This window comes from Natator depressus, chromosome 17 (assembly GCF_965152275.1).
Source record: "Natator depressus isolate rNatDep1 chromosome 17, rNatDep2.hap1, whole genome shotgun sequence".
Taxonomy (NCBI): domain Eukaryota; kingdom Metazoa; phylum Chordata; order Testudines; family Cheloniidae; genus Natator; species Natator depressus.
In genome coordinates, this window is record NC_134250.1 from 20,303,312 (window position 1) to 20,328,700 (window position 25,389).

Below are 25,389 nucleotides of genomic sequence, written 5' to 3' on the forward strand. Positions count from 1 at the left end.
CTGAAAGTCTTTAGGAGCTGGTTAGAATCCACACTCCATGACACAGCCAGTATTTGATCTGTACCATGTTCTCAGAGTTAGGGTGATGAATAAAGAATGGAGGCATTTGACCTGGATAAATTAAACTTTTAAAAAGCTCTATTTTAAGGTACTGCTTCATGACATAGTCTTCAAAAAGAGCTATAAAACCTACAATCAACTCGGCAACTGCTAAGGAGTCATATTTGTTTTGGCTTTACCCCTTTTCAGGCATTGGAAATTTTGGACTGGGAAATTCATCGAATTTGACTTTGCATTTTTAGCCACGTTTGGATGCTCACGTGTCTGGGAGAAGATAACTCTTGATAAAGCTGCTTTACCTGTCTGCCCATAGAGACAACATGGATATGTCTGTTTTTGGTATTTTTATATTATGAGAATCTTACATTGCTTAAGAAACTATTCTAAGGATTAAAATTTTGGAAATAAATTTTTTTTGTAAGCAGGGTTCAGGCATATATGTGTACTCAGAACTCTGTTCTGAAAGTAGGCAGTTTATCTGTGTATTGTACTATATATCACTGCACTAGGCATCCTCTAAATATGTCCCCAGTAAGAGAGCATCTCTCTCTACAGAATACATGGCAAAAGAATTATTGAGAATCAAACTTTGACTCTTTTCCACAACAGGGAATAAAAGGTGAGGAATAGGTAATTTTTGTCAGCACAGTGAAAGATCTGAATGAGATAGGCAGCCATAGTTCCAAGGGTGGTACATTATTGGTGGTAATAAAGACTTTATCTCTTTGCAAAAATCTAATCCACGAACAATGGAACCCTGATTTTTTTAAATGTGTATTTTAATAGAATCCATCCTGAAATTGATGGCTTACTACTTGAGTCATCAATAGCATCCCACAGAGTTGGTGGCCAGTTCACTGAAGGTAGAATTGTTTACTGATTCACACTTCTTGAGTTACTTATTCTCTACAGTGAGACTTTGGACTACTCACTTGCTCCATAATTTATTCAGATTTGTGCTTCTAAATAAAACCAACAAGCGTATGTAGTGTCATGAAGATAATATTTTACTCATTTGTTTACCAAGATGTCATTAATGTTGTCCAGTCTAAGGTGATACGACTTCAGGCCACCATCAGGGAAATGAATTAAAGGATATATTAGAATCTGATTCTGCTGCAACAGGATCACAGAAAAAAACCGGTTACTCACCTTTGTAACTGTTGTTCTTCAAGATGTGTTGCTCGTATCCATTCCAATTAGGTGTGTGCGCACCGTGTGCACGGCCGTCGGAGAATATTTTACCCTAGCAACACCCAGTGGGTTGGCTGTGGAGCCCCCTGGAGTGGCGCCTTCATAGCGCTTGATATATACCCCAGCTGACCCAGCGCCCCCTCAGTTGATTCTTGCCGGCTACTCCGACAGAGGGGAAGGGGGGGCGGGTTTGGAATGGATATGAGCAACACATCTCAGAGAACAACAGTTACAAAGGTGAGTAACTGTTTTTTCTTCTTCCAGTGCTTGCTCATATCCATTCCAATTAGGTGACTCCCAAGCCTTACCTAGGCAGTGGGGTCGGATTGAAGCAATGTGGATTGTAGGACTGCTCTACCAAACGCTGCGTCATCTCTGGCGTGCTGGATGATGGCATAGTGCGAAGCAAAAGTGTGTACTGAGGACCAAGTCGTGGCTCTGCAGATCTCCTGGATTGGCACCTGGGCCAGGAATGCTGCTGCTGAAGCCTGGGCCCTTGTGGAGTGAGCAGTGAGGGGTGGGGTTGGTATGCCGGTCAGATCGTAGCAAGCGTGGATGAAGGACATGGTCCACGAAGAGATCCACTGAAAGGAGACTGGGAGGCCTTTCATCTGGTCCGCCACTGCAACGAAGAGCTGGGTCGTGTTCTGGAACGGCTTTGAATGCTCAGTGTAGAAAGCAAGGGCCCTACTAACATTGAGAGAGTGCAGCTGCTGTTCCTGGTGACTGGCGTGCGGTTTTGGATAAAAAACCGGAAGAAAAATGTCCTGGCTGATATGGAAGGCCGATACAACCTGGGGAAGAAAGGGGAAGAAAGGCCGGGTGAGGCCGAAGCTGTACCTTATCTTTATGGAAGATTGTGTAAGATTGTTCCGAGGTAAGGGCTCTCAGCTTGGAAACATGCTGCGCCGACGTGATAGCAACCAGGAAAGCCATTTTCCGGAAGAGGTAGAGGAGGGAGCAGGTGGCCAGCGGCTCAAACGGGGGCCCCATGAGTCTGGAGAGGACCAGATTAAGGTCCCATATGGGGACTGGCTGTCAAACTTGTGGAAAGAGATGGTCCAGGCCCTTGAGGAATGTGCCAACCATGGGATTGGCGAAGACCGAGCGGCCATTCGCACCCGGGTGAAAAGCCGAGATGGCCGCAAGGTGAACTCTGACAGACGATGCTGCCAGGCCCTGCTGCTTTGGGTCCAGGAGATACTCCAAAATGAGAGGCACGGACACCTGGAGAGGGGGCGTGTTGCGCTGAGTGCACCAGCATGAAAACTGCTTCCACTTAGCCGTATACGTGGCCTGAGTGGAGGGCTTCCTGCTGCCCATCAGTACTTGCTGTACAGGTTCTGAACAGAGACGTTCTGAAGGGTTCAGCCACGCAGCATCCATGCCATGAGGTGGAGAGATCACAGGTCGGGATGGCAGAGGTGACCGTGATCCAGAGTAATCAGGTCGGGAAGAGGCGGCAATGGGACTGGAGCGTCCACAGGGAGCTCCAACAGCACAGTGTACCAGTGCTTCCTTGGCCACGCCGGAGCCTCCAGAATCACTCGCGCCCTGTCCCTGCGAACCTTGAGCAGGACCCTGTGCACAAGGGGGAATGGGGGAAAGGCGTAAAACAATCGGCTCGTCCATGGGAGTAGGAAGGCGTCTGTGAAAGAGCCTGGGGAGTGGCCCTGGAGGGAGCAGAACGCTAGGCATTTCCAATTGCTGTGGGAGGCGAACACTTTGTCCTGGGGAAATCCGCACCTTCGGAAGATTGGGTGGATGACATTGGGGTGGAGTGACCACTCATGGGAGTGGAAGGACCTGCTCAGGTGGTCCGCCAGCGTGTTCTGGAGCCCAGGTAGAAAGGACGCCACCAGGTGAATGGAGTGGGCTATACAGAATTCCCACAGTTGAACGGCCTCCTGACAGAGGGGGGAGGAGTGGGCCCCCCCTTGCTTGTTGATGTAGAACATGGCTGTGGTGTTGTCTGTGAGGACCACCACACAACGATCCTGCAGCCGTTCCAAGAAGGCTTGACAGGCAAGGCGCACCGCCATCAGCTCCGGGACGTTGATATGAAGGGAGAGTGCGGACCAGGGCCATAGTCCCTGTGTCTGAATGTCCTCGAGGTGGGTGCCCCATCCCAGGGCTGACACATCCGTGACAAGGGATAAGGAGGGCTGCGGGCTGTGAAAAGGAACTCCTTCACATACCGCCTGGGGATCTAGCCACCAGAGGAGGGAGGTCAGGACCCGCTCTGGGACGGTGTCCCAACCTGCACGATAGATTGATACCAGCCAGGCCTGTAATGGGCGGAGTCGAAGTCTGGTGTGCCTGGTTACATATGTGCAGGAAGCCATGTGGCCGAGAAGACTCAAGCATGTTCTTGCCAACGAGGTTGGGAAGCTCTGAAGGCTCCGGACGAGGGCCACAATGGCCTGGAAACGAGCATCTGGCAGGAGGGCTCGTGTCTGCACGGAGTCTAGAACCGCTCTGATGAATTCTATTCTCTGGGTCAGTTCTAGTGTTGATTTTGCGACGAGAGGCCTAACCGACGAAATGTGTCTGTAACCAAGCAGAGGTGGGAGTGCACCTGTTCTCTGGTGCTCCCACGGATAAGCCAGTCGTCGAGGTAAGGGTATACCTGCACCTGCTGCCGATGAAGGAGACCAAAGGGAAGGGTTGTGAACTGATGATGTTCGCGGTTGACCACAAAGTGGAGGAAGTGTCTGTGCGCCGGATGAATCGCTATGTGGAAATACGCGTCTTTCATGTCGAGGGCGGCGTACCAGTCTCCAGGATCCAGGGAAGGTATGATGGTGCCCAAGGAGACCATGCAGAACTTCAGCTTTACCAAGAACTTGTTGAGTCTGCGCAGGTCCAGAATGGGTCGAAGCCCTCCCTTTGCCTTGGGGATTAGGAAATAATGGGAGTAAAACACCCTGCCCCTTAGCTCCCTCGGGACCTCCTCGATCGCCCCCTTAGCGAGGAGCATCTGAACCTTCTGAATAAGGAGTTGCTCGTGAGAAGGGTCCCTGAAGAGGGACAGGGAAGGAGGGTGGGGAGGAACAAAATTGGAGAGAGCATCCCGCTTCCACCATGTGGAGGACCCAGCGGTCTGTGAGTATGCGGGCCCAGGCACGGTGGAAATGGGATAAACGATTCAAGAAGGGTGGGGTAGGATCCTGAATGAGGTCTGGTATATCGTTCTTGAGCGTCCCTTCAAAAGGCCTGTTTTGAGCCTGAGGATGGTTCGGACTGGCCCTGGCCTTGCCCAAACTGGGGGTTGGAGGGCTTCCTCCTGCCATTACACCCCTGTCTCCTATACAAATCCTGCCTCGGTCGAGGAGGGAGTTGGAGCGTTATTGTTGTGGCTGCTGGGGTTTGAAGGGTTTCCGCTGGGTAGCCGGTGTGTGCATGCCCAGGGACTTCATTATTGCCCTTGAGTCCTTAAGGGTTTGTAGCCTGGAATTGGTTTTGTCCGAAAACAGGCCCTCTCCATCAAAGGGGAGGTCCTGCAGTGTTTGCTGAAGCTCCGGTGGCAGGTAGGAAGCTTGCACCCAGGAGATATGCCTCATCGCTATCCCTGAGGACAAAGTGCGTGTGGCAGAATCTGGAGCATCCAGCAAGGCCTGCAACAAGGTCCGTGCCACTATTTTGCCCTCGTTGACCAAGGCCCCAAACTCTTCTCTGGACTCAGGAGGTACTAACTCCTTAAATTTCAGCATAGAGTTCCAGGAGTTAAAATTGTAATGGCTCAGCCTGCTGATTAGCGATCCTGAGCTGAAGACCCCCCGCAGAATAAACTTTGTGCCCAAACAGATCAAGGTGCCTGGCGTCCTTTGATTTGAGAGCTGGGGCCTGCTGGCCTTGCCATTCTTTCTCGTTCACTGATGCTACCACTAGCAAACAAGGCTGTGGGTGGGTGAACAAATAATTGTACCCCTTTGAGGGGACAAAGTATTTGCGCTCCACTCCCTTAGCAGTCGGTGGGATGGATGCAGGTGTTTGCCAGATTGTTCTGGTGGTGGATTGGATAGTCCGAATAAGGGTAGGGCTACCCTTGATGGAGCTTCTGCTGAGAGAATATCCACCACCAGGTCCTCCACCTCTACCACCTCCTCCGCTTGCAAGTTTATGTTCCGCACCACCCTATGCAAGAGGTCTTGGTGGGCACGGAAGTCTATAGGAGGGGGACCCGAGACTGTAGTGCCTGCCACCACCTCGTCGGGTGAGGAGGAGGAGGATACGGGGGGGGGGGGGGGGGAGAGGGTCATCTAGGGCCTCTTGCGGAGCTGGGCCCAGCTGTCCTGTGCCAGTGACCTCAGGGCCCGGAGCAGGAACTGCTGTTGGAGGTCCTGCAGCGGGAAGAGGAGCCACCATGGTCTCCATGCCTCCCGGGGCGGGGGCTGAGTGGCAGTAGCCTCTGGCACTCGTGGCTCAGACGGGGCTGAGCGAGAAGCCCCAGACAGAGCACCCTGTACTTGATGGTACTCCCAGTGTGTCCAGAACAGCCATTGGGTGGACCCTTGAGCAGGACCCTGCTCTTGTGCCTGCCAATGCCCAGCCCCCGACTCCAGGTGGCTATGGTCCAAATGGCGGCAGTCCGAGAAGCGCGACCCTGCCTCCGATCCCGAAGAATGGGAAATGGAACAGGAAGGCCACGGTGGTGCCGAGTGGATCTGCATGGGGTCGCGCCAACGGGGTGAAGTGAACGGTGCCGGCATCTGGAACGGTGCCTGGATCTGGACCTGGCTCTAGACGATGAGCGGCATTGGGAGCAGCGTCGGGTCCGGCATCTGCTCCTTGACGGCAACCAGTGGGCAGAGTGGTGCCGGGACTGTGAGCGGGAACGATGCAGAGAACGAGATCAGTGCCGTGGCTCGACCGACGGTGCCGATGGGTGGATCAGGGCCAGCTTGCCTCGGGACGGTGCCACACGTGCAGTACCGGTGCCTTGGCATGAGGCTATGGGGATGCCGATGCTATCGTGGCAATAAGGTCCCTTGCAGTTGCAAAGGTATCCGGGGTGGATGGCAACTGGACCTTGACCACGCTGCGTACTGGGGAGCCCAGGGTTACCGGACTTAACGGCTCTCCTCCGAGGGCCGGAGTCAACGGTGCTGAGGCCGTAGACTGTGCCCCTCGACATTCCCCTGCGGGACGTGCCTCCAGAGGCGGTTCCAAGGGGGCTGGCCTCTGTGTCGGTGGGCCAGCCTTTGCTGGTTTCTGGGGCCACTTCTTGCCAGGAGAGTGGGAGTGGTGCCGGGCCGATGATGTCGGCTGCGGTGCCGGGGAGCATCGGTGTTGCGGGTCTCAGTCACAGTCCAACCGTGGTGCCGCTCCTGCTGGGGCGCTGGGCACTGAGGTGCTCGGTGCCGGATCTTGGTGCGCCGCAGGAGGTTGAGGGCTGTTTGAGATGAAAGTCCCGCTCCTCCTTGGTCCGGGGACGAAAACCCTTGCAGATCCTGCACTTGTCTGCTTGATGAGACTCCCCCAGACACTTCAGGCACGAGTCGTATGGGTCGCCCACTGGCATGGGCTTAAAGCAGAAACTGCAGGGCTTGAATCCTGAAAATCGGGGAGGAGGGGAAACCCCCCCAATCCACTAATCCTAACTAACTACAAGTATAACTATGAACTATTATAAACTATGAACTATTATAACTAGAAACTGTAAGTGCTAGGGAGAGTGGAGACCAGCAAAGCCGAACTCCACAGTTCCAACGGCCATCACGGGTGGTAAGAAGGAACGGAGGAGGCGCTGGGTCGGCTGGGGTATATATCAAGCGCCATGAAGGCGCCACTCCAGGGGGCTACAAAGTCGACCTACCGGGTGTTGCTAGGGTAAAAATTCTCCGACAGCTGTGCACGTGGCACGCACACATCTCATTGGAATCGATATGAGCAAGCACTCGAAGAAGAACTCTGTATCCTATCCTAGGATGGCTGAAGCAGTTACTTTGAACTGTGATACCCAGTTAATATTTAAATCAAGCCACTTATATGTAAAACATAATGAATATGAAAGCGAAGTCCTTTCAAATTGGAGGCCATACAGATAAATGAGTTTGTTAAAAGTGAGATTCAACAGAACGTTGACCTCTCAAGAAATATATTTTTTCAGGGTATTCAACCCCCTTACCACATATATATCAGTCCTGATACATTGTTAAATGGATCAGGGCAGAGAACAGTGAAGACGGTTGCAATGAGGCAAGTATGGACATTTTCTTTGTATCTAATAAGATGCCTTTATATAATCATTGAAGCATCTTTAAAGGACGTTCAATTGTTCTTGGTAGTGAAAGCAATCTTGTCTTCCTTATTCTCCAAGCTAACTTCTGATCCTGGCTTTCTGTTTCACAGGATGACCATTAATTTAAGTCAGGCTTCGCTGATTTTATTTTTTTTCCTGCTGGAAGCAAGGTAGGCCAGGCATTCTTCTGGGGCAAGGTCAAGTTCTCCTTGCTGCCTCCTCTTCCGCCCCCTGAGAAAGGTTTATGTGTCTCAGCCACTGGCTGACATTTTCAGGAAGGCCAATTTCTCTGAAGAATACTTACTGAAAAAGCTCCTGGCAAGCTCAGATGTAAGATATAAAACAATAGCTCTAGTTAAATCTTGAATGTTGGCATTGACTCAATTTTATCTCAAACAAAATGATGTGCCAAGTGAATTGAACAGAAATTCTATAATCTCTGGAACGGAACCCTAGTTGTTAGTGCAAACTGAACCTTTCACAATTTAGAGCGTGCTGTCAAAGATTAAGTTCTAGGCAGTGTTTTGATTAAAATATTACAAAATTAGGTGAGGCATTTGTGACAGATATGGCAATTCCCTGCAATAGCCTTGAAAAAAACATAGAATTACATTTAAATATATTTGGAGTCCATTGTATTAAATGCAAAGGTTATGTATTATTCTGGGCTGAGACTATATGTAACTTCTGTAGGGAGATGTGATGTAAGGCCTGGATGATCAAAGGACTATATTAAACAATATATGTCAGACAAGAATGGACTTTTGAGACAATAAACGTGAAACGAATTTCCTGGGAAGTATCTACAGAGAGGTGAATGCAAATTCTCCACTGCCAGTTATGCAAAAATGCAGCCTTTTGAAGCTACGCCCTGCGAAGTGGGCCTTTGTCTGCTGATCGTCTGTTACATGAGGCCGAGATCAAAGGCGCAAGCTGTATAAAGGGAAGACTGGTTGTTCTGGTTCTGAGCTAAGGCTGTTATGAACTTGTAACCAAAGGAATAAACCCTTTGTTGGGTTTGAAGGACTGACTCCTTACCAGAGACCTTGTTGGAGTTGAGGGCTGATCGCTGCTTAGCTTTTTAGGATGCGTATAGGTTATTTTATTATTTTTAATATATTTTCTCTAATGCTTTCATCTTAAAAATAAACACACTTGCTTAGAAAGAGCTGTGTGGTAGCTTGTAACTGTTGTCAATTACAGCTGTTCATAGCCTTCAGAGAGAAAGCAAAGCACCCTGGCCTGTTGTAGGCAGTCTGATTTGCTGGGGAAATCAGTGTAGGTACGTAACTGTGCAGTCCTGAAAAACCTTGGTTGGGAGGGAGGGTGGACACTCACCTCTCTCAGGAGAGGTGATGATTGAGGAACTGGGAGCCTAGAGCAGGTGGGCTTGAGGGACCATGGAGGGGGAATACAGGTTGTTGCTCTGAACTGTGACAGGGTTATTGCTGCTGATCCCTTGCTGAGATCAATTAGATGATGTATCTCTTGTACTATGCCACTGTGGTATCTGAACACCTCTGTGCTCTGGAGTGTTAAATGCAGGGACATTCTAGGCGAAGGGTCCTCAGCTGTGGAATGAGGTCCCTCTACTGTTCCTTCAGAGCCAGTCTGCCAGGTTTTGAGTGTGGTGAAAAACTCAATCTTTTCAGATACGACTACCAGATGCTTCTAAACTAAAGCATTGTATCTCCCCTCTCATCTTCTCTGATGGCTAACTGGAAGAGGGAAAGTATTGGCCACAATAGATGTTCTCCATTATTATTTGTGTAATGTATCCAGATGCCCCTGTGATGAGCACCCTCACTGTAGGTTGTTAAAATAGGGATTGTTTGCTCGACTAGTCTAGATGGTGCACAGACAACACTCCCCATCTTTGCACTGAACAGTGTTACATTGACTAGATCCCTTCAGGAGTCCAGTGTCCAACAAATCAGACCAACAGTAATATTTTATATTAACAAGTGGTGGTGGGGGAACTGGTGAAGCTGGACAGTATGCAGAGACAGACCTTCCTGCCAGCAACTCATCTTGTAGTTTAATGGACTTGAATTACTTTTGTCCTGCATAGGAGTGTTCTTCTCCTGAGACAGATTGTGTGCTTTGGTGACTAGGAATCTTGAGACCCGATTTACAATCTGTACTGAATATGTGATAACCTTAGGATAGGCATAAAGGGGTGGAGATGATTCTGATCTAGAAATGTTTATGGGAGGAGGTTTTGCATCTTTCCATCGAGCCCCATTAACAGGTCTTTTATGAAGTTCCAGAACACCAGCAGAAGTCCCACAGATGTCACTGGCCAGGGATTCAGCTGGATATTTAAACTTCAGTAGGGTAAAATGGGGGAGCAGTGATCTAGGTTGAGAGGGAGCTTATTTAAGAGGTATAGTAGTCATACCTCTCAAGGCATTATCCATGAGAAGAAAACATCCGAACAGATCAAGCTCAAAAACCACACCCTGAATTCCTGTTCTAAAACAGCTGACTCAGAGGCATGAATCTATAAATCTGCTTTCTTTGAACTTTACGCACAGTGGAGTTGAAGATTTTCTCATTCACCATAAGTAATTCATAAAACAAAAAAGAGTTTGGTTCAAGAGTTTCTATCTCTTGCTTTCAAGCCCAAGTTCTGATTCCTTATTGCTAAGGCTACGATTTAGTCACAGAGGGTGCGGAAGTCATGGACTCTGAGACTTCCAGTGACCTCCATGATTGCAGCCTGCAGCACTTAGGAGCCGCAGAGTCCCCCATTGTCCGCGAAGGGCAGGGCGCTGCGGGGTAAGTGGCAGGGCCCCTGGAGCTCCAAGCCACCACAAGTGGTAGGGGAACCCCACAGCTCCTGGCCCCGGCAGGCAGCAGGGAACCCTGCAGCTCCTGGCCGCTGCAGGCCGCAGTGGAAGCCCTGAGCTCCTGGCTAACGGCAGGCGCCCATGGAGCTGCTGTAGGCCCCCCGGAGCGGTGGGTGATGGGGGCAGCTCGCGGCTGCCATAGGACCCTGGAGCTGTGGGTGGCAGGGGCAGCTCGTGGCTGCCACAGGTGGTGGGGGCAACCTGCAGCTCCCGGGAGGTGGGGGAACCCAGCAGCTCCTGGCCGCCGTGGGCCCTTGGAGCTGTGGGTAATGGGGGCCCCTTGAGCTCTGATATCCCGCCTGTGGTGGGGGACCCTGGAGCGCCTAGCCACACGTACAGCTGCTCCACTGCAGGCTGTATGGGAACCCACAGATCCCCATTTTGTCACAGATATTTTTAGTAAAACTCACGGACAGGTAACGGCTTCCGTGAATTTTTCTTTATTGCCCGTGACCTGTCTGTGACGTGACAAAATCTTAGCCTTACTTACTGCATAGCGCTAAAGAGTCTGGACGGGAGTGCAAATTTATGGTGAATTCTAAAGGAAGAAAGCCAGTGACTAAATGGATGTGGGAATCAGGGGGATTAGTAATAGAATACAAATCCAGTTCAGGTTTGTAGTGATAGAAAATGATCTAATGGCTGATCTGTCGCATAGGCCACCAAAGTTTGGTCTCAGTCCAACTGTCAATGGAGAACTGATCCTGACACAAAAATCTCCTTCATAACTGGCAGTCTCAAGAGAAGGGCAAAGTACTGAATCAGCTTGCTGAGTCACACCCTAGAGGTGGTCACTCTCGAGGTTAAGGCAAACTGCCAGACTTAGGAGGGGACCTAAAGTTTGTACATTACTGCATACGCTGTACCTGTTTTGTAGAGGGGAAGTATCCCAAGTACGGCTGACCTGGCACCTTTTACTAGCACTGAATCCATCCATGCATCAAAAAAACAAAAAAACAAAAACCCCAAAAAACAGGAGAGAAGAAGGACTCAAGTGACTGTCCTAATGATGATCCTATTGTGAGTGCTCTCACCTGACTTTCAGAAATGCTGAACAGAGTTCCAGCTGTCAGCAGGAGCTGTGAGTGTTCAGAACCTCTGAAAATCAAGCCCCTGTGCCCAGGGTGCTGAGGGTAGTAGAAAAACTTAGATATGAACAAACAGAACTTAAACATTAAAATTGGTTTTGATGCCTGAAGCGGCCGGGCTCTCAGAAGAGCTCAGATGTTCCAAAATACTTAGCACCCAGCCACTGTCATTGTGACGTTGAAGGCCAGGTTCTGAAGAACTTACCTTGTTGCCAGTGTGCTGGGCTCCTTTGAAAACCTGGCTACTTATTTTGGAAAATAGAAGCTGAATTATTTTGAAAAACTGGCCATTGTTGTAAAACTTGTTCTTGTTTCCTTTTCCTCATGGCAGAGGCCTCCCCCAGCAGATAATTTATGCATGCTACTGTTTACATTTTTAAACCAGCACACACATCTGATTTACTTCGGAAAGTCTGTTCCCTTATAGGATAGTGTGGAAAATTGCCGGCACTACTTCGATGGGTCTCGCGCTTTCTCTTCTTGGGGGGGTTCAGGGCACCGTTTCTCACCCCTGAACTGGGGTATTAACTGCTCCACTAGTGTCCTAGAGAAGGGGAGTGGAGAGGGAGGGACCCGGGCCCGACCTCTACTCCAGGTCCCAGCCCAGGGGCCCTCGGGATAGTGGTAAACCACTAGAACTAGCGATTCCTTCCCCTGGGCTACTTCCCTCTCCTGCCCTTCAGCCTGTGGGGCTTCCTGCCCTCCCTCTGCACAAACCAGGTGTCCCTTTACCTAGGTCTTGGTCGTCTTAGCCCACCTCAGCACTTCTCCAAATTCTCCTCTGCTTCCCTCCAGACTGCTCTCTGCTCCAGCACCAATCCACTCTGCTTCAACTCCTCCAAACTGCTCCCTGCTCCAGCACCAATCCACTCTGCTTCAACTCCTCCAAACTGCTCCCTGCTCCAGCAGCAATCCACTCTGCTTCAACTCCTCCAAACTGCTCCCTGCTCCAGCAGCAATCCACTCTGCTTCAACTCCTTCCCTTGTCTGATTGAAGCAGCTCAGATGACTGGCTTCAGGTGCTTTAATTAATCTATAGCAAACTTTCTTCCCTCTACAGGGAATAAGGCTCCCTTCTGACACTCTCCTGCTGCCCTCTGGCCATGCTGTATCACAATAGATAGATCTGTTGTATTCCATCTGTGATTTAGCTGGGCAGATGGGTTCAGAATAAACCATTGAAAACCGTTGCAGTGTTGGAATTCATTATTGTTTAAAAACATTTTTGTGATTTGTGTAACAGAATTTATCTAATTTCTTTTATAAGAACTGTGTGTTGAATCCAGACACATGTCAGAAATGTTTGTTAATTTTCTTTCAGTCAACAGCACACATTGTGTGCTTGACATATCTTTCATAAATAAGGTTTGATTTATCTAGGACAGTGGTTTTCAAACTTTTTTTCTGGTGGCCCAGTTGAAGAAAACGGTTGATTTCAGCGGAGCTGGGGATGAGGGGTTTGGGGTGCAGGAGGGGGCTCCGGGCTTGGGGGGGCTCAGAGGTGGGAGCACAGGCTTACTTTGAGCGGCTCCCGGTCAGCAGCGCAGCGGGGGGGTGCTAAAGCAGGCTTCCTGCCTGTCCTGGCACTATGGACCATGCTGCTCCCCCGAAGTGGCCAGCAGCAGGTCCGGCTCCTAGACAGAAACACGCAAGTGGCTCTGTGCAGCTGTCGCCCGCAGGCACTGCCCCCCCCCCCCCAGCTCCCATTGGCTGATTCCTGGCCAATGGAAGTGTGCAGCTGGTGCTCGGGGCGGGGGCAGCGTGCGGAGCCCAGTCGCGCCTCCCCCCCCGCAAGGAGCCGGACCTGCTGCTGGCTGCTTCCGGGGCATAGGGTGCTGTTGCAACAGGTCGGGACTAGCCTGCCTTAGCTGGGCAGCACCGCCAACGGGACTTTTAATGGCCCGGTCGGTGGTGCTGACCAGAGCCACTGGGACCCAGTGTCTTACATTCTGCAACCCAGTACTGGGTCACGACCTGCAGTTTGAAAACCACTGATCTAGGACATGGGCTTCAATTTATATTATCTCCAGCTTGCATGTTGTTTTAACCCCAATACTGTTCTTCGATAATCACGCTAAACCTTTGTGGCTTGGTGTCTTTTCTCTCCCCCTCTTCTGTTTTGAGCAGCACATCTGCTTTGACTGTAAAAAGAATTTTTGCACTTCCTGTTCAAGCCAGCTTGAAAGCAGTCCCCTTCTCTGCCATCTCTGTCAGCGGTTCCAAGCCACAGCGTTTCAGCGGGAGGAGTTGATAAAGATGAAGGTGAAGGATCTACGAGACTATCTGGCACTTCATGAGGTTTCCACAGAGTTGTGCCGTGAAAAGGAAGACCTGGTGTTTCTGATTCTTGGGCAACAGCCTGTAATCACCCAGGAGGATAGAATACGAATCCCGCCGTTAAATTCTGGCACATCTGGACAGCAAAGCTTTGTGATTCTGCCAGAGACCAGCACAGTACCTTCTACCTCACATGATGCCTCTCCAGTGTCTGCAGACTCCATCTTGAGTCCAATAACTCAGGAACCTCAACAGGTACACCAGTCTCCAGTTAGAAGCACCTTTAGTGTACTTATTCCCTCTCGTTGTCAGATTAATTATTGAGATGCTGCCTGTATTTTTGCCATCAAAATTCTGCACATATCTTCCTTGATTAAAGATCAGTGCCATGAGACTGCAGGGCTTCTATTTACCACAAACGACAGTGCTTCAGCTGTGTATTACACATGGCTGTCCCCTTGTTCATAGTAAAGCTAAGTCCAGGGGGTCAAATCCTGAGGTCCTTGCTTAGGCAAACACCCACTGATTACAGTGTTTGAGTAAGGACCTCAGACATTTTGCTGCAGAATGAATTCCTTTAGTTTCTGAATTGTTCTAACTTGTGAGTTTCATTGTTGCTGTTTGTCAGTTGTGGCATTTGTCCTTCCTGCATTAATGGAATTTAATTTTTTTTTTTTTGGACTTTCAACCTTATTTTTGGATCTTGTTTGGATATACTGGGTACTTCAGTCACTGTTTTAAGGCAGTCTGATCATTGCTTTGTTTTGCACCCTTACATGAGCACTGGATACTCCTGTGACTAATAAGTTATATGGATATTTAATATCTATACTGATGCTAAAGCATATTTTACTTCCTTTTCTAGCCAGGATGTTGATATCATACTGCCAACTACAAGCAGCTGTTAAAATGTTATATCCTCATTCTGTATTTCCTTATTTCTTGTGCCAGGAGGCCTCCAAAATTTCAAAGTGATATTGGAGTTGAAACAGTGGGGGAGGAGGATGGTTGAGGGGGCTCCTGGAGTCTGATCATCTACTGATTTGGGTCTGCAGAAATGCTTTGACTGAGGCCAAAAGTTATTAGTCCTGGCACAGAGATTGCCAGAAACGGTCCAGCTGAATTCTTTTAGAGGAAATTAGTCATCTGATTATTTATATTGCCTTGCTTTGTTGTTAGGCTTTCTACTGACTGCTGTGGAATGTTTCCTTAGGGCTTGTCTATACAAACACTAAGTTCAGAGCAAGCTGGGGTGTAAATCTACCTCACATTAGCCTGCCGCACACTAGAAGTTCCCTACTGTGCTTTAATCTACTCCCGTTTCAAAGTGGGATAGATCCAGGTGCACTGTGGAACTTTGAGGGCATGGCAGCAGGGTCCATGCAGATACTTAGTGTACTAGTGCGAGGTGGATTTACACCCCAGCTTCCTGTGAACTGTATGTTTAGACAAATCTTTAATGTTTAACATCTACTCTGGGCCTTCCTGGCGGGCTTAATTATCCCGGGGCCATCTCAGAAAGTGTGCAGCTTAGTTTCTCTATAGGTGTATCATGAGGCATGGTATCTTGTTTAAAAATGCAGTTATTCTTGAGGACATCTTTCACGTGTGGAGTTAGAAGGGCTTCTTACTGCCATCGCGGTAGCTCATGTTTGGAAATACCTGTGTTCACCTATGAGTTCTAAGTTTTTTTTTCTCCAGCAAATTTCAGCTCCTGGCTTGACTCCTGGTTTCATCTGGTCACCTTGTGGGAATTCTCAGTAATATCAGCTCTTAAAATGCTTTTCATTTTCCTAGAGTTTTACAGATATTAACTAATCACAGTTACCCTAAGTAGTAGGGGAACATTCTCTCCATTTTTACTAAAAGGCAAACTGAGGTGGAGAGGATAAATACCATGCCCAAAGCCACAGATGGGGAATCAATAGGAACTGGGATTACAGGTCTGTTCCTTTCACCCAGTCCAGTGTTCAGAACTCCTGCCCTCCCTCTCCAGCTGCCATTGTCCTGTCCCCATTGCAGCTTCTCACCCCTACCTGTCCACTCTAGGGAAGCCGTAATCTCCAGAGCAGTTTGAGGTGTGGGAGCTGGAGGAGAGAGGCAACTAATCCCTCACTTAACATCTCCAACACAACACCCCAGACCCAGCAACAATGTGTAGAGAGCACCGTGCCCTAATGGTCATTGAGTAACTGATCTGAGCAACCTTGAAGAGCGCCATCAAGTGGTCTCTCAATGAGCAACACAGCACAAATTCTTGACATATTCTAGTGATTGTGCTGTCAATGACATCACACATGGATGCCACCTCACAATGAAGGATTGTAGAGCAGTGTCAAGGTTTCACATCATGGTAATCAGGTGGCTTTGTGCAACGCCATTTTGAGTCTCTATACCATCTGTCTCCTCCCAGTCCAGACTCGTAAGCCCCGTGAGAACAACATGTGGGGGTATATTGTACATCATCAAGTATTCTAACAGGGCTCAATATATAATAAGGTGGGACCTGAAAGGGCCAAATGTAACACTAAAGTTTCAAATTGAGTTTTACTTGTTTAAGTGTCAGGAATGTAGTATAGGAAACTTACTTTCTGCTAACGTGGCTCTGTTTTGTCTTGTAATGACTTTCCTAATTCCACCGTATGTAGTGCATGCTCTGTGCTCAAGCCCATTTCCACTTTGGATATGCAGGGAGATTCACTGCTGGTGAAAGATTTATTTCATCTTCTAGGCAAATGGGCATGTGCCTCCAAGCCAAGACGATATGACAGAAATTGAGAATGCAGCAGAAGCACCAACAGAGGAGGAGACACAGGTTTGTGTGTGTCCCCTAAAATCAGACCATAGTAATAGGAAGGGTTCTTATAAGGATTATTTCATCCAACACCCAGCTAGTGCAGAATTGCCCCTACCGCGGGTACTGCACAGAGTAGCAGAATAACAGTTCGGAGTACAGCCACCAGAAGACACTTTTCTGTACGTGGAGAATGGCAGGACGACCATATATGCAGAGAATCTGGTGTCACTTTAACACACGTATCCTCCATAGTGGAGGACATTATAATGTAACTTTATAATAGGAGGAGGTGCTTTTATCTCCCTCCTAGAAGGCCCTTGTGTTCCTCGTAACTGGAGGGATGAAAGATCATTCACCTCCATGGATGAGTTCCTGCTAGTAAACCTACGAAAAGCTGCTTTGAATTCTGTCATCACATTGTGAGGTCAAATGTTAGTCTGTCTTTGTTCCATTTCAGTCTGTTGACTCGGAGGATAACCTGGTACAGGGACGGAGGGCCTCTCTTTCTGACCTAACGAGTGTCGGAGACATTGATGCACTCTCTGTGCGACAGCTGAAGGAAATCCTGGCTCGCAACTTTGTCAACTATAAAGGCTGCTGTGAGAAGTGGGAGCTGATGGAGAGAGTGACCCGTCTTTATAAAGAGAAGGACATTCAGCATCTGGGTAAGGAGGAGGAACTGTATCAGTTTGCCAGGCTAACTGTCTTTCTCAACTCTTCGCTTTGGCATCAGCAGAAGCAAGCAGCAAGTCAGAGGGAGAAGGGGCTATGGTCTCCTTTTTCTTCCCTCCCTCTTCTCGAATGGCTCCTCCAAAAGTTTCTGCCTCTGCCCTTTGCAAGTGAGAGTTGGGAGAGCAAGTGAGAGGCATCAAGGACTAAATAAACAAGGCAAGAGTGTGTCAGAGTGAATGCTGGTAAACTATGGTTAGGCTTAGAGAGACAAGGTGGGTGAGGTAACACTAATTGTCAACCTCACATGTCAAAAGATACAAAGTAAATATCCTTAAATCAAACTCTTAAGTTCTAAAGCAGCCCTATCTTACTTTGCTTATTTGTACATTTTGATTATTGATGGAAATATTTTTTCATCAGTTTGCTTGTACTGTGAAACCTGTTTATCCATATTTACCAATAATCTAACCTGCCAAGCCTATGGTTTACCACTGCGTGTGTTTACCCACATAAAAGCTTTGTTAGTGTGGTTCAACTCAGGAAGGCGACTGCTCCATTGTGTATTGAGAGTGAGAGTGATTGACTCTAGTGACAAAATGTGTTCTTCCTGCCAGAGCCAACAGAGCTGTGGAAGATTTGAGCTACCACCTAATTCTTAAAAAAAAGGAGGACTTTTGGCACCTTAGAGACTAACAAATGTATTTGAGCATAAGCTTTCGTGAGCTACAGCTCACTTCATCGGATGCATTCAGATGAAGTGAGCTGTAGCTTACGAAAGCTTATGCTCAAATACATTTGTTAGTCTCTAAGGTGCCAAAAGTCCTCCTTTTCTTTTTGCAAATACAGACTAACACGGCTGCTAGTCTGAAACCCGCTTAATTCTTGTGCATCATCACCAGAACTGTTAAGTTCCAACAAGATGCATCCATGCATACCTGTGGCCAGCAGTTTCCACAGGTTATTACTGAGGGGCAATTGGAAGATAGTTGTTATATAGGTCTCACTGAGGGCTTTGTTAGCTCTGCAGATGCTTTGTTCCTGGGGGTGACTTGCAACAAGGAAAGAACCCATTTTAACTCTCAAAACTCAGGTTGAGTTTCAGGGCTAGTAGTTAGAAAAAAACGTTTCTTTATTTGTAAACTGAGGCTATTTGTTACGGAATCTGAGAGGAGATAAACATGGAAACCCACTATGCCAATTGTTGAGAATCATTTTAAGAACAGAATCTTTAATTTTCAGGTTTAGAGCTGTATTTATTTTTGATCATCATTTACAGGGGAATATCAACTTAAATCAAACCTCTCTCTGAAATTTGTAACATACTATCTTTAAAGTAAGATTATAACTAAAGGAAGGAACAGAAGACTTTTCTTCCTGCATTTTGTTTACTTTGTGCTTTAGCCAAACACTTTGCATATAGTCACTCAGTTTGCCTCCTGTGAGGATCTTTTGTACCAGAACATAGTGAGGAAAACTTTTAGAGAAATTGTGTAAAACCACAAAATTGGAGTTCAAGTGATGTCTTTTTATAAGATAAAGAAATAATTTAAGATAGTTATTTTGCTTTGTAAGGTCTTAAATTAACTGTACTTGAAGTAGACAATCTATTAGCCTACCCATAGTCGTCGTCCTACATAATGCAGCTTTTCTCCTCTCTTTTTATATTGCAGTTTCCGACACGGATGATCAAAATGGTAAGTAATTTGTTTGTTCAACGATCTCACCACAAAGATTCTCAGGACTAGTTGTTGCTCTTGTGTGCTCATATAGGGGAGTGTTTGTTCTAGGCATAAATTTTCAGCTCCTCCATCCCAGATGATCAGGTAAATAGTCCCACATCGGTATCAATGCAGGGCCAGGAGCAGGACTGTTTACAAGTGCTTAGTACACTGTTGTGAAAAGATGGCGCTTCTGAACTTTAGTCTCACATAATTATACATAATTTGATATTTGACACTGAAGCCACTATTAATATATGTGTATTGGATAACACTGAACATCCTGTCCTAACGCCATGATATCGTTTCCTTAAATCTAATACGTATAACCCCTTTTGTCTTCAGTTTCCTCAGGCAGTGCAGGGCTCCCTAGCACTGAAGAGAATCTCTGCAAAATCTGCATGGACTCACCCATCGACTGTGTCCTGTTAGAATGTGGCCACATGGTCACCTGCACCAAGTGTGGAAAGCGTATGAGTGAGTGTCCCATATGCAGGCAGTATGTGATAAGAGCTGTCCATGTGTTTAAGTCCTGAGTGAGCATGAGGAAGACCAGTGTTGCCTTAAAGCCTCATCCGCTGTTAGAGATGGTCAAAAACCTCTACAGGTAGGTCAGAGACTGGCACGCAGGACCTCACAAGAAACCTGAAGTTCACAGGCGAGATGAGCAAAGGGGAAAGCTTGGGGAATTGTTCTGATTGAAGCCATTGACTGGCTGTGCCCTTCACACCACAGTGCTTTACCCTGCAGTACCTAGACTCCAGGAGCCCACTGTCAGCAGCAGAGATGGAAATAATTAACAGCTTGCATTCTGGGCTAGCTTGATCAACTGATGAGGGGGGATAAATAATCACTTGGCTTTCCAAAACTGACCCCAGCTTCTGAGGCTTATTTCCTCCACAGTAATAAATAAGGTGGACTGAGGTTTTGGCACGACATTTGCTTTTGTTTTGCTGCTACTGAATTCTCCCATTCCGGTTCCCTCTTTAATTTGCTCTGTTCCAGGTCACACATCCACTGGTATTTTTATTTTCAGGGAACAAAATCTTATTGGGCTGGTTCCCCCTCCCTAGGCTTTGCTTTTTAAAAAAAAAAACATGTAACTTTATTTTAATCTCTAGTTCCTTAGGCTTGCAGGCCAGGCTGAACTTTTGTCCTCTGTGGCCTTTAGCTTTTTCATATTCAGAATTTATTTCGAAGCCAAGCCCTGTAAGATCACGGTGAAACATTCACTATTGCTACACCTTAGTATGGAAAGGAGACAAGACTTCATACTGTTAAAGATGCATTCTTCCCCTTTGAAAGACAAGAGGCAGTGAAGTGGCTTAGGGCATAGGGCCTCCTCTTGAAGCTTACCCAGCATAGGCAGCTTGTCTTCCTCCCGCCTACAATTTGCCTTTACTTGGTGGTTCTTTGTTATAACACCACAGGATGGTGTGTCACCTGCAGGGTACGCAAGAAATCCCTGTATACCTGAACTGGCTGAGAGTCAACCTCCTCCAGTGACTAACGAGTTGGGACCCTGAGGCCCTAGTCCCCTACAATGTTTGAACACTAGTGGAAAAATCCACTATGGGCAGAGTAGTGAGATTTTGGTCTAGGACTGCCTATGCTCCTAAAAGGGATTGGTGAGACATTTCAATCATGAAGCTCTCAGCAGTGTATTCTTATAACGATCTCCTAAGGCCTAGAGATGAAGCTGTCAGAGAGAGACTGGGAAGTTTGGAGGACTTTTTCCACTGTGAACCTCTACAGCTGGGTTGTGTATTTTCATTTCTTGCTGTCTGCTGATTTGTCTTATGATTTGAGGATAGTGATGATCAGACCCTGGCCTTCCTTTTTCTGCCTGTTTACCAATTCACTGTTCCAGAGTCCTGATGTGTTGCCAAATATGCAAAGACAGTTTGCTGAAGAGCACAAGATAACTTCTCCATTTTCCTTTTATGGGGATGAGGCTACAGCTTCACCCTTAGAGAGAATTCTGCAAGGTAGACTTGGGACATCAATCAAAAGCTGTTCATGACATCTGTGGTTTAGAAAGTCCCAGTGGACCTACTGCATTGTTTTTTCCCCTCTATGGGGTATTAAAAAAAAAAAGTGATCTTACAAGGTATCCTGGAAATACTCCATTCTGAACTGCCAGAAAAATATTCAATTTCAAAATCATCCTATTATGCGTTAAATAAGATTTTTCAGCTAAATTAGGGTTACACTGGTGTCTTATCTTATGCCAAATGGCTCCTGGACCCATTTAAGGCTTAACAGTTGTTTCCAATTGTTTTTCACACACAGTTGTAGGCCTTACATGATGAACTGTAACTTTGAGTTCTTCTTACATTATCAGAGTAAGTGCAGGGGTGTTCAGAATGAATGTGTGGGTGCATGCATGGTATGGTATGGGGCCAGGAGCAGCATCTCTATACAAAAATTGTATTTGTCCACTTGAATGAGAGTGGCCATTCCTAGGCTCTGCACCACTAGAGATGTCTGTAAAGAAGCAGCTTCTATGGATGTATCTAGGCACACTTGTGGTAACAGCTGGTAATCTTAGCAACTATTTAACTGTGCTGCAAATAACAATGCCTCTGCTGCAAGAAATGCCTAGTGTGTGTGTGTGTGTGGGGGGGGGGGGGTGTCTTTCTTGTGGAAGAGAGTAAACCATTCCTGGTAGCTCATAAGTATCATTCATGGATAGATATTTAAAGGAAGGGACCTCTGCCCTGTGATCTGTAGCACCTGTCTGTTAGAGAAGGCCTTTACTTTTATTGGTGGCAGTTCCTGTAGAGGAAGGACAGGAGCCTTGCCTTGTTTCATGGATCTGCGTCTTGCCCCTTCTCTCTTCATTTCATGGTAAGAGCTGCTACTTCTGGACAGTTTGACCTGTTTTTATAATCTCTGGCTCAAGGCTGAGCCCAGACTTTCCTAAACAGAGGGGTACTGACACACATTTTGCCAGCAGCTAAATTGTATTATGTTAAATACTCTTCCCATACAAGTAATGGCTGAAGTTACTGTTGAGCTGTTCAATCATGAATGGGAAGAGGGTGTTTACATCAACCTCTATATGTGGCCTAAACTTATGAACCCCTGATCTAGCAAATTCACTGTGAAAAATAATGCATTATCATGTTCAGCAATAACCTCAAGCCGGAGGGGCTTAGGTGGAGGAAGACACTTGCCCTATTCAGTAAGTTTACTTAGCTTCTGGTCTCTAAGGTTCTTCTGCCTGTATTCTACAGTAGAAAGGCCCTAGTGCAGATCAGTTTCTGCAGGGATGATTTTAAGAACAAGATGTACACACCCACCTCAAGCTTGCAATTTGCCTTCCTAGTTTGATAGTGAATAGTTTTCCCATTGCAAAAATTGATTCTTTGCTGTAGGGGTGACTGATGAATTTATTTTTAAGTGAAACTTTTAAGCCAGAGGAAACTGGTTCATAATCCAAAGGAATATACTGATCTGAACTAATATATGAAAATAGTCAAGTGCTTTATGTACATTGTACACATTTGTTCAAATATTTTGAAAGTTAATGTTCTACTTGAAATAGATTCTATTAAATTCTTTAAATCCTAGTAAATAGACTAGTTTTGGTACAGAGTTCTGCTTTATAATTTTATAATAAAGTGAAAATTTGATTTATCCAACTATTGATATTTTCTGAGTTTCTCTTTTTGGGAGCAGCAGAGGGCTTAGCAGAGATGTTTGACTTACTGCTGCTTTTGAAGTTTAAAAGATAAGGATAAGCATGAAACAAAATACCCCTATGCTGTGTAGTATATGAACCTGAATATAATGTAAATTCATCACCAAGCTCCCCTGACCCAACCTGCAGCTATTCTTTCTCAAAAGTCTCAGGAAGAAAAGATGGAGAAAGCTCAATTCTCAACAGTAGAATTCTTTAACCTAGTTATAGCAAAGTAGTCAACTGCCATTGAAGTCAACAGGACTTGAGGGTGAGCAGCCTTTTGCCATTTTCATATTATGTGTTTAATGCAGGTGTGTGTAAATACTGACAAGAGCCAACACAACCGCTGCAAAGCAACTTGTAACCAACATGCAAAGTTAAACTACATCCTAAAGCTTGAAGTGAGCAAGAAAATTAAAATAAAAACCTACATCAATAGGCCTCACCAACGAATGTCTGAAATCCTTTTGAGCAGCTTACTAAATTGATTCCAAGAAGCCTGTTGGAAAAGGAAGAACGCAGTGTGTTTCCTTAGAATTCCTGAGCGTGTTTTGGCTTAAGTTTATCAAATTGCTTTATGTACCTTAGCTGAGGGGCATAGCTCATCCCACCTGACAATCAGATCCATTAGACCATCTCTAAAATGACCTTTTGAGAGGCAATTAGGTTACAGTCCACATACAATGGAATGATACTTCAGACAAAACTCTGAACACTGCCTCACTTGAGGTAGAAACAAATAATCCAAGTGTGGATTAGAGAAATATTCCTAGATGCCAACAAGCCAGAGATCTTCGGTTCATGCTAGAATGGAACAGTCCTTAAGTTAGAGGCATTGCCTTGAGAAGCAAGCTGTTATAAAATGAGTGGGGTAGAGCGAGCATCCCACTGCATCTACATGCTTCCACCGTTTCCTTTATAATAAGCCTAGGAAAATCATCAGTGAGACAAATACAATTTTCCTTATAATACCTTATTTAAGTGCTGCCATGAGTGAAACAGTCCAGCCCAAACCTTGGGTGCTGAGTGGCCTTCCCTGGACTAAAGACCTCATTACCCTGCAATGATGGAGAAACCACATGGTACATTCACTGCTCTACATTACAGGAGCTAGAGGTTGAGGGGAGAGTAGGGAGGCTTCATGTTCTCCAAGGTGGAGCAGGGGAGAAGATGCAGCTGCTGCTTCACACGCCATGGCACTGGGAGCATGAGCATCATGCTATCACTTGAACCTGACCCAGCAGCTACAGGTTTGGCTGTTCTGAGCCAGCCTTGCTTGTAACACACTAGGACAATCACAAGAGTAACTTTCTAATAAAGCACTTGGACTCCAAAATCTATGATTTTTTACTTTCCAAGTTATCAAACCCCCATTAAATATCCATCTATTTCTCTGCAACCCTATTTTCTATCTGAGTCCCATCCCCAGGCCATACATGAGCTGTCTATTCATAAAGTTTAGTGTCATGGAATAGTCTGCAGTATATTTAGATGGCAAAACCTGCAAATAACTCAGCTCCCAAGTTTCACTCCATGAAATGTGCACAGCAGCCAAGAGATCAGATTACTTCTCCATGGCACTGATGTAACCAACTACTACTGGAATAGTCCGGTGGCCACAATTCAAGGAGGTTGAAAAATTGGAGGGGGGTTTAGAGAAGAGCCATGAGAATGGGAAAAGACTGGAAAACATCCCGGATATGATAGGGATCCTGGAGTCCGTTTAGCTGAATCTTCTCTTAAGGGATGACTTGATCACAATCTGTAAGTACCTACATGAGAAACGGCTCTTCAATCTAGCAGACAAAAATATAGCGAGATTCCAATCCCTGGAACCTGAGGTTAGACACATTCAGACTGGAAATGAGGCACAAATGTTTACAGTGAGGGCAATTAACCACTGGAACAACTTACCCAAGGCTGTGGTGGATTCTCCACTGCTGGCCACTTTAAGACTAGATTTTTTTTTTTCCTAACAACATTAATTCAGGGAAGTCCTATGCTCTGTTATATGGTCGTAGTGATTCCTTCTGGCTTTATAATGGATAAATTCTAGGAGACACTGCACAGAATTAGCTCTTCACTAACCGTTGATCCCAGCAGCCTGGTTGTGACAAAAGAATATCTTGGGGACACAAACCCTTACTGGAAGTTTATTTGGCCCAGTTTTAAAATGAAACACTGTCTAAACTGTTTCTGGATGCTAGCCTATAGCTCTGATTGTTAAAACAGGTTAGCCAACAACAGTCTTAAAATAAAACGGAGGAGAAAATACCAAGCAGTATAAATGGCAGAGTGTTTAGACTAGCCTTCCTTTGTTTGAACTATAATAGTGCAGCAAGTTCATACTGGTAATAGGTCTATAGGAAGTTATACACGCTGCCAGGGTTTGTCTTCTGTTCAGATACAGAACAGCCTGAGAAGAATATCTGTGTCCTTACCGGAAAGGAGAAGACACTGTAGTTTTTATTTATAAAAATACCCAAACTTTAAAACAAAACAGATGAAACCAGCACCGAGAGCGAATGGACGGGTTCAAATGATGGGCAGAAAGAACGGATTCCAATGGTGCCATCTTTTAGTGAGATCTCTGAATTCATTCCAGCTGGCACTGATAAAAATCAAAGTGGTTGCTATGGATCCTTAGAACCCACCTGTGAGGAACTCCAGGCATTTGATAGAGATGTGGATAGAAAAGCAAAGGATCTCAGCCTTTCTTCCACATGCCTAGTTGCTGCTGTTCCCTTAGGGAGTTCCTTCCTAGAGCACAGCAGTGTTGGGCCAGGTAGCTGCCTTGAG

General features: G+C 46.5%; 1 protein-coding gene across 1 annotated transcript in view; it reads left to right on the forward strand.

The window, feature by feature from the left end:
- The window catches only part of RFFL (ring finger and FYVE like domain containing E3 ubiquitin protein ligase), a 54,050-nt gene extending 31,553 nt beyond the window's left edge, over window positions 1–22,497 (forward strand). The window contains exons 3-7 of the mRNA XM_074975021.1: window positions 13,566–13,970; window positions 16,447–16,530; window positions 16,970–17,177; window positions 18,855–18,878; window positions 19,248–22,497. Coding sequence (XP_074831122.1) covers window positions 13,566–13,970; window positions 16,447–16,530; window positions 16,970–17,177; window positions 18,855–18,878; window positions 19,248–19,438 — 912 coding nt within the window. The 3' untranslated portion in view covers window positions 19,439–22,497. The remainder of the gene's footprint in view (window positions 1–13,565; window positions 13,971–16,446; window positions 16,531–16,969; window positions 17,178–18,854; window positions 18,879–19,247) is intronic.
- The last annotated feature ends 2,892 nt before the right edge of the window (window positions 22,498–25,389 follow it).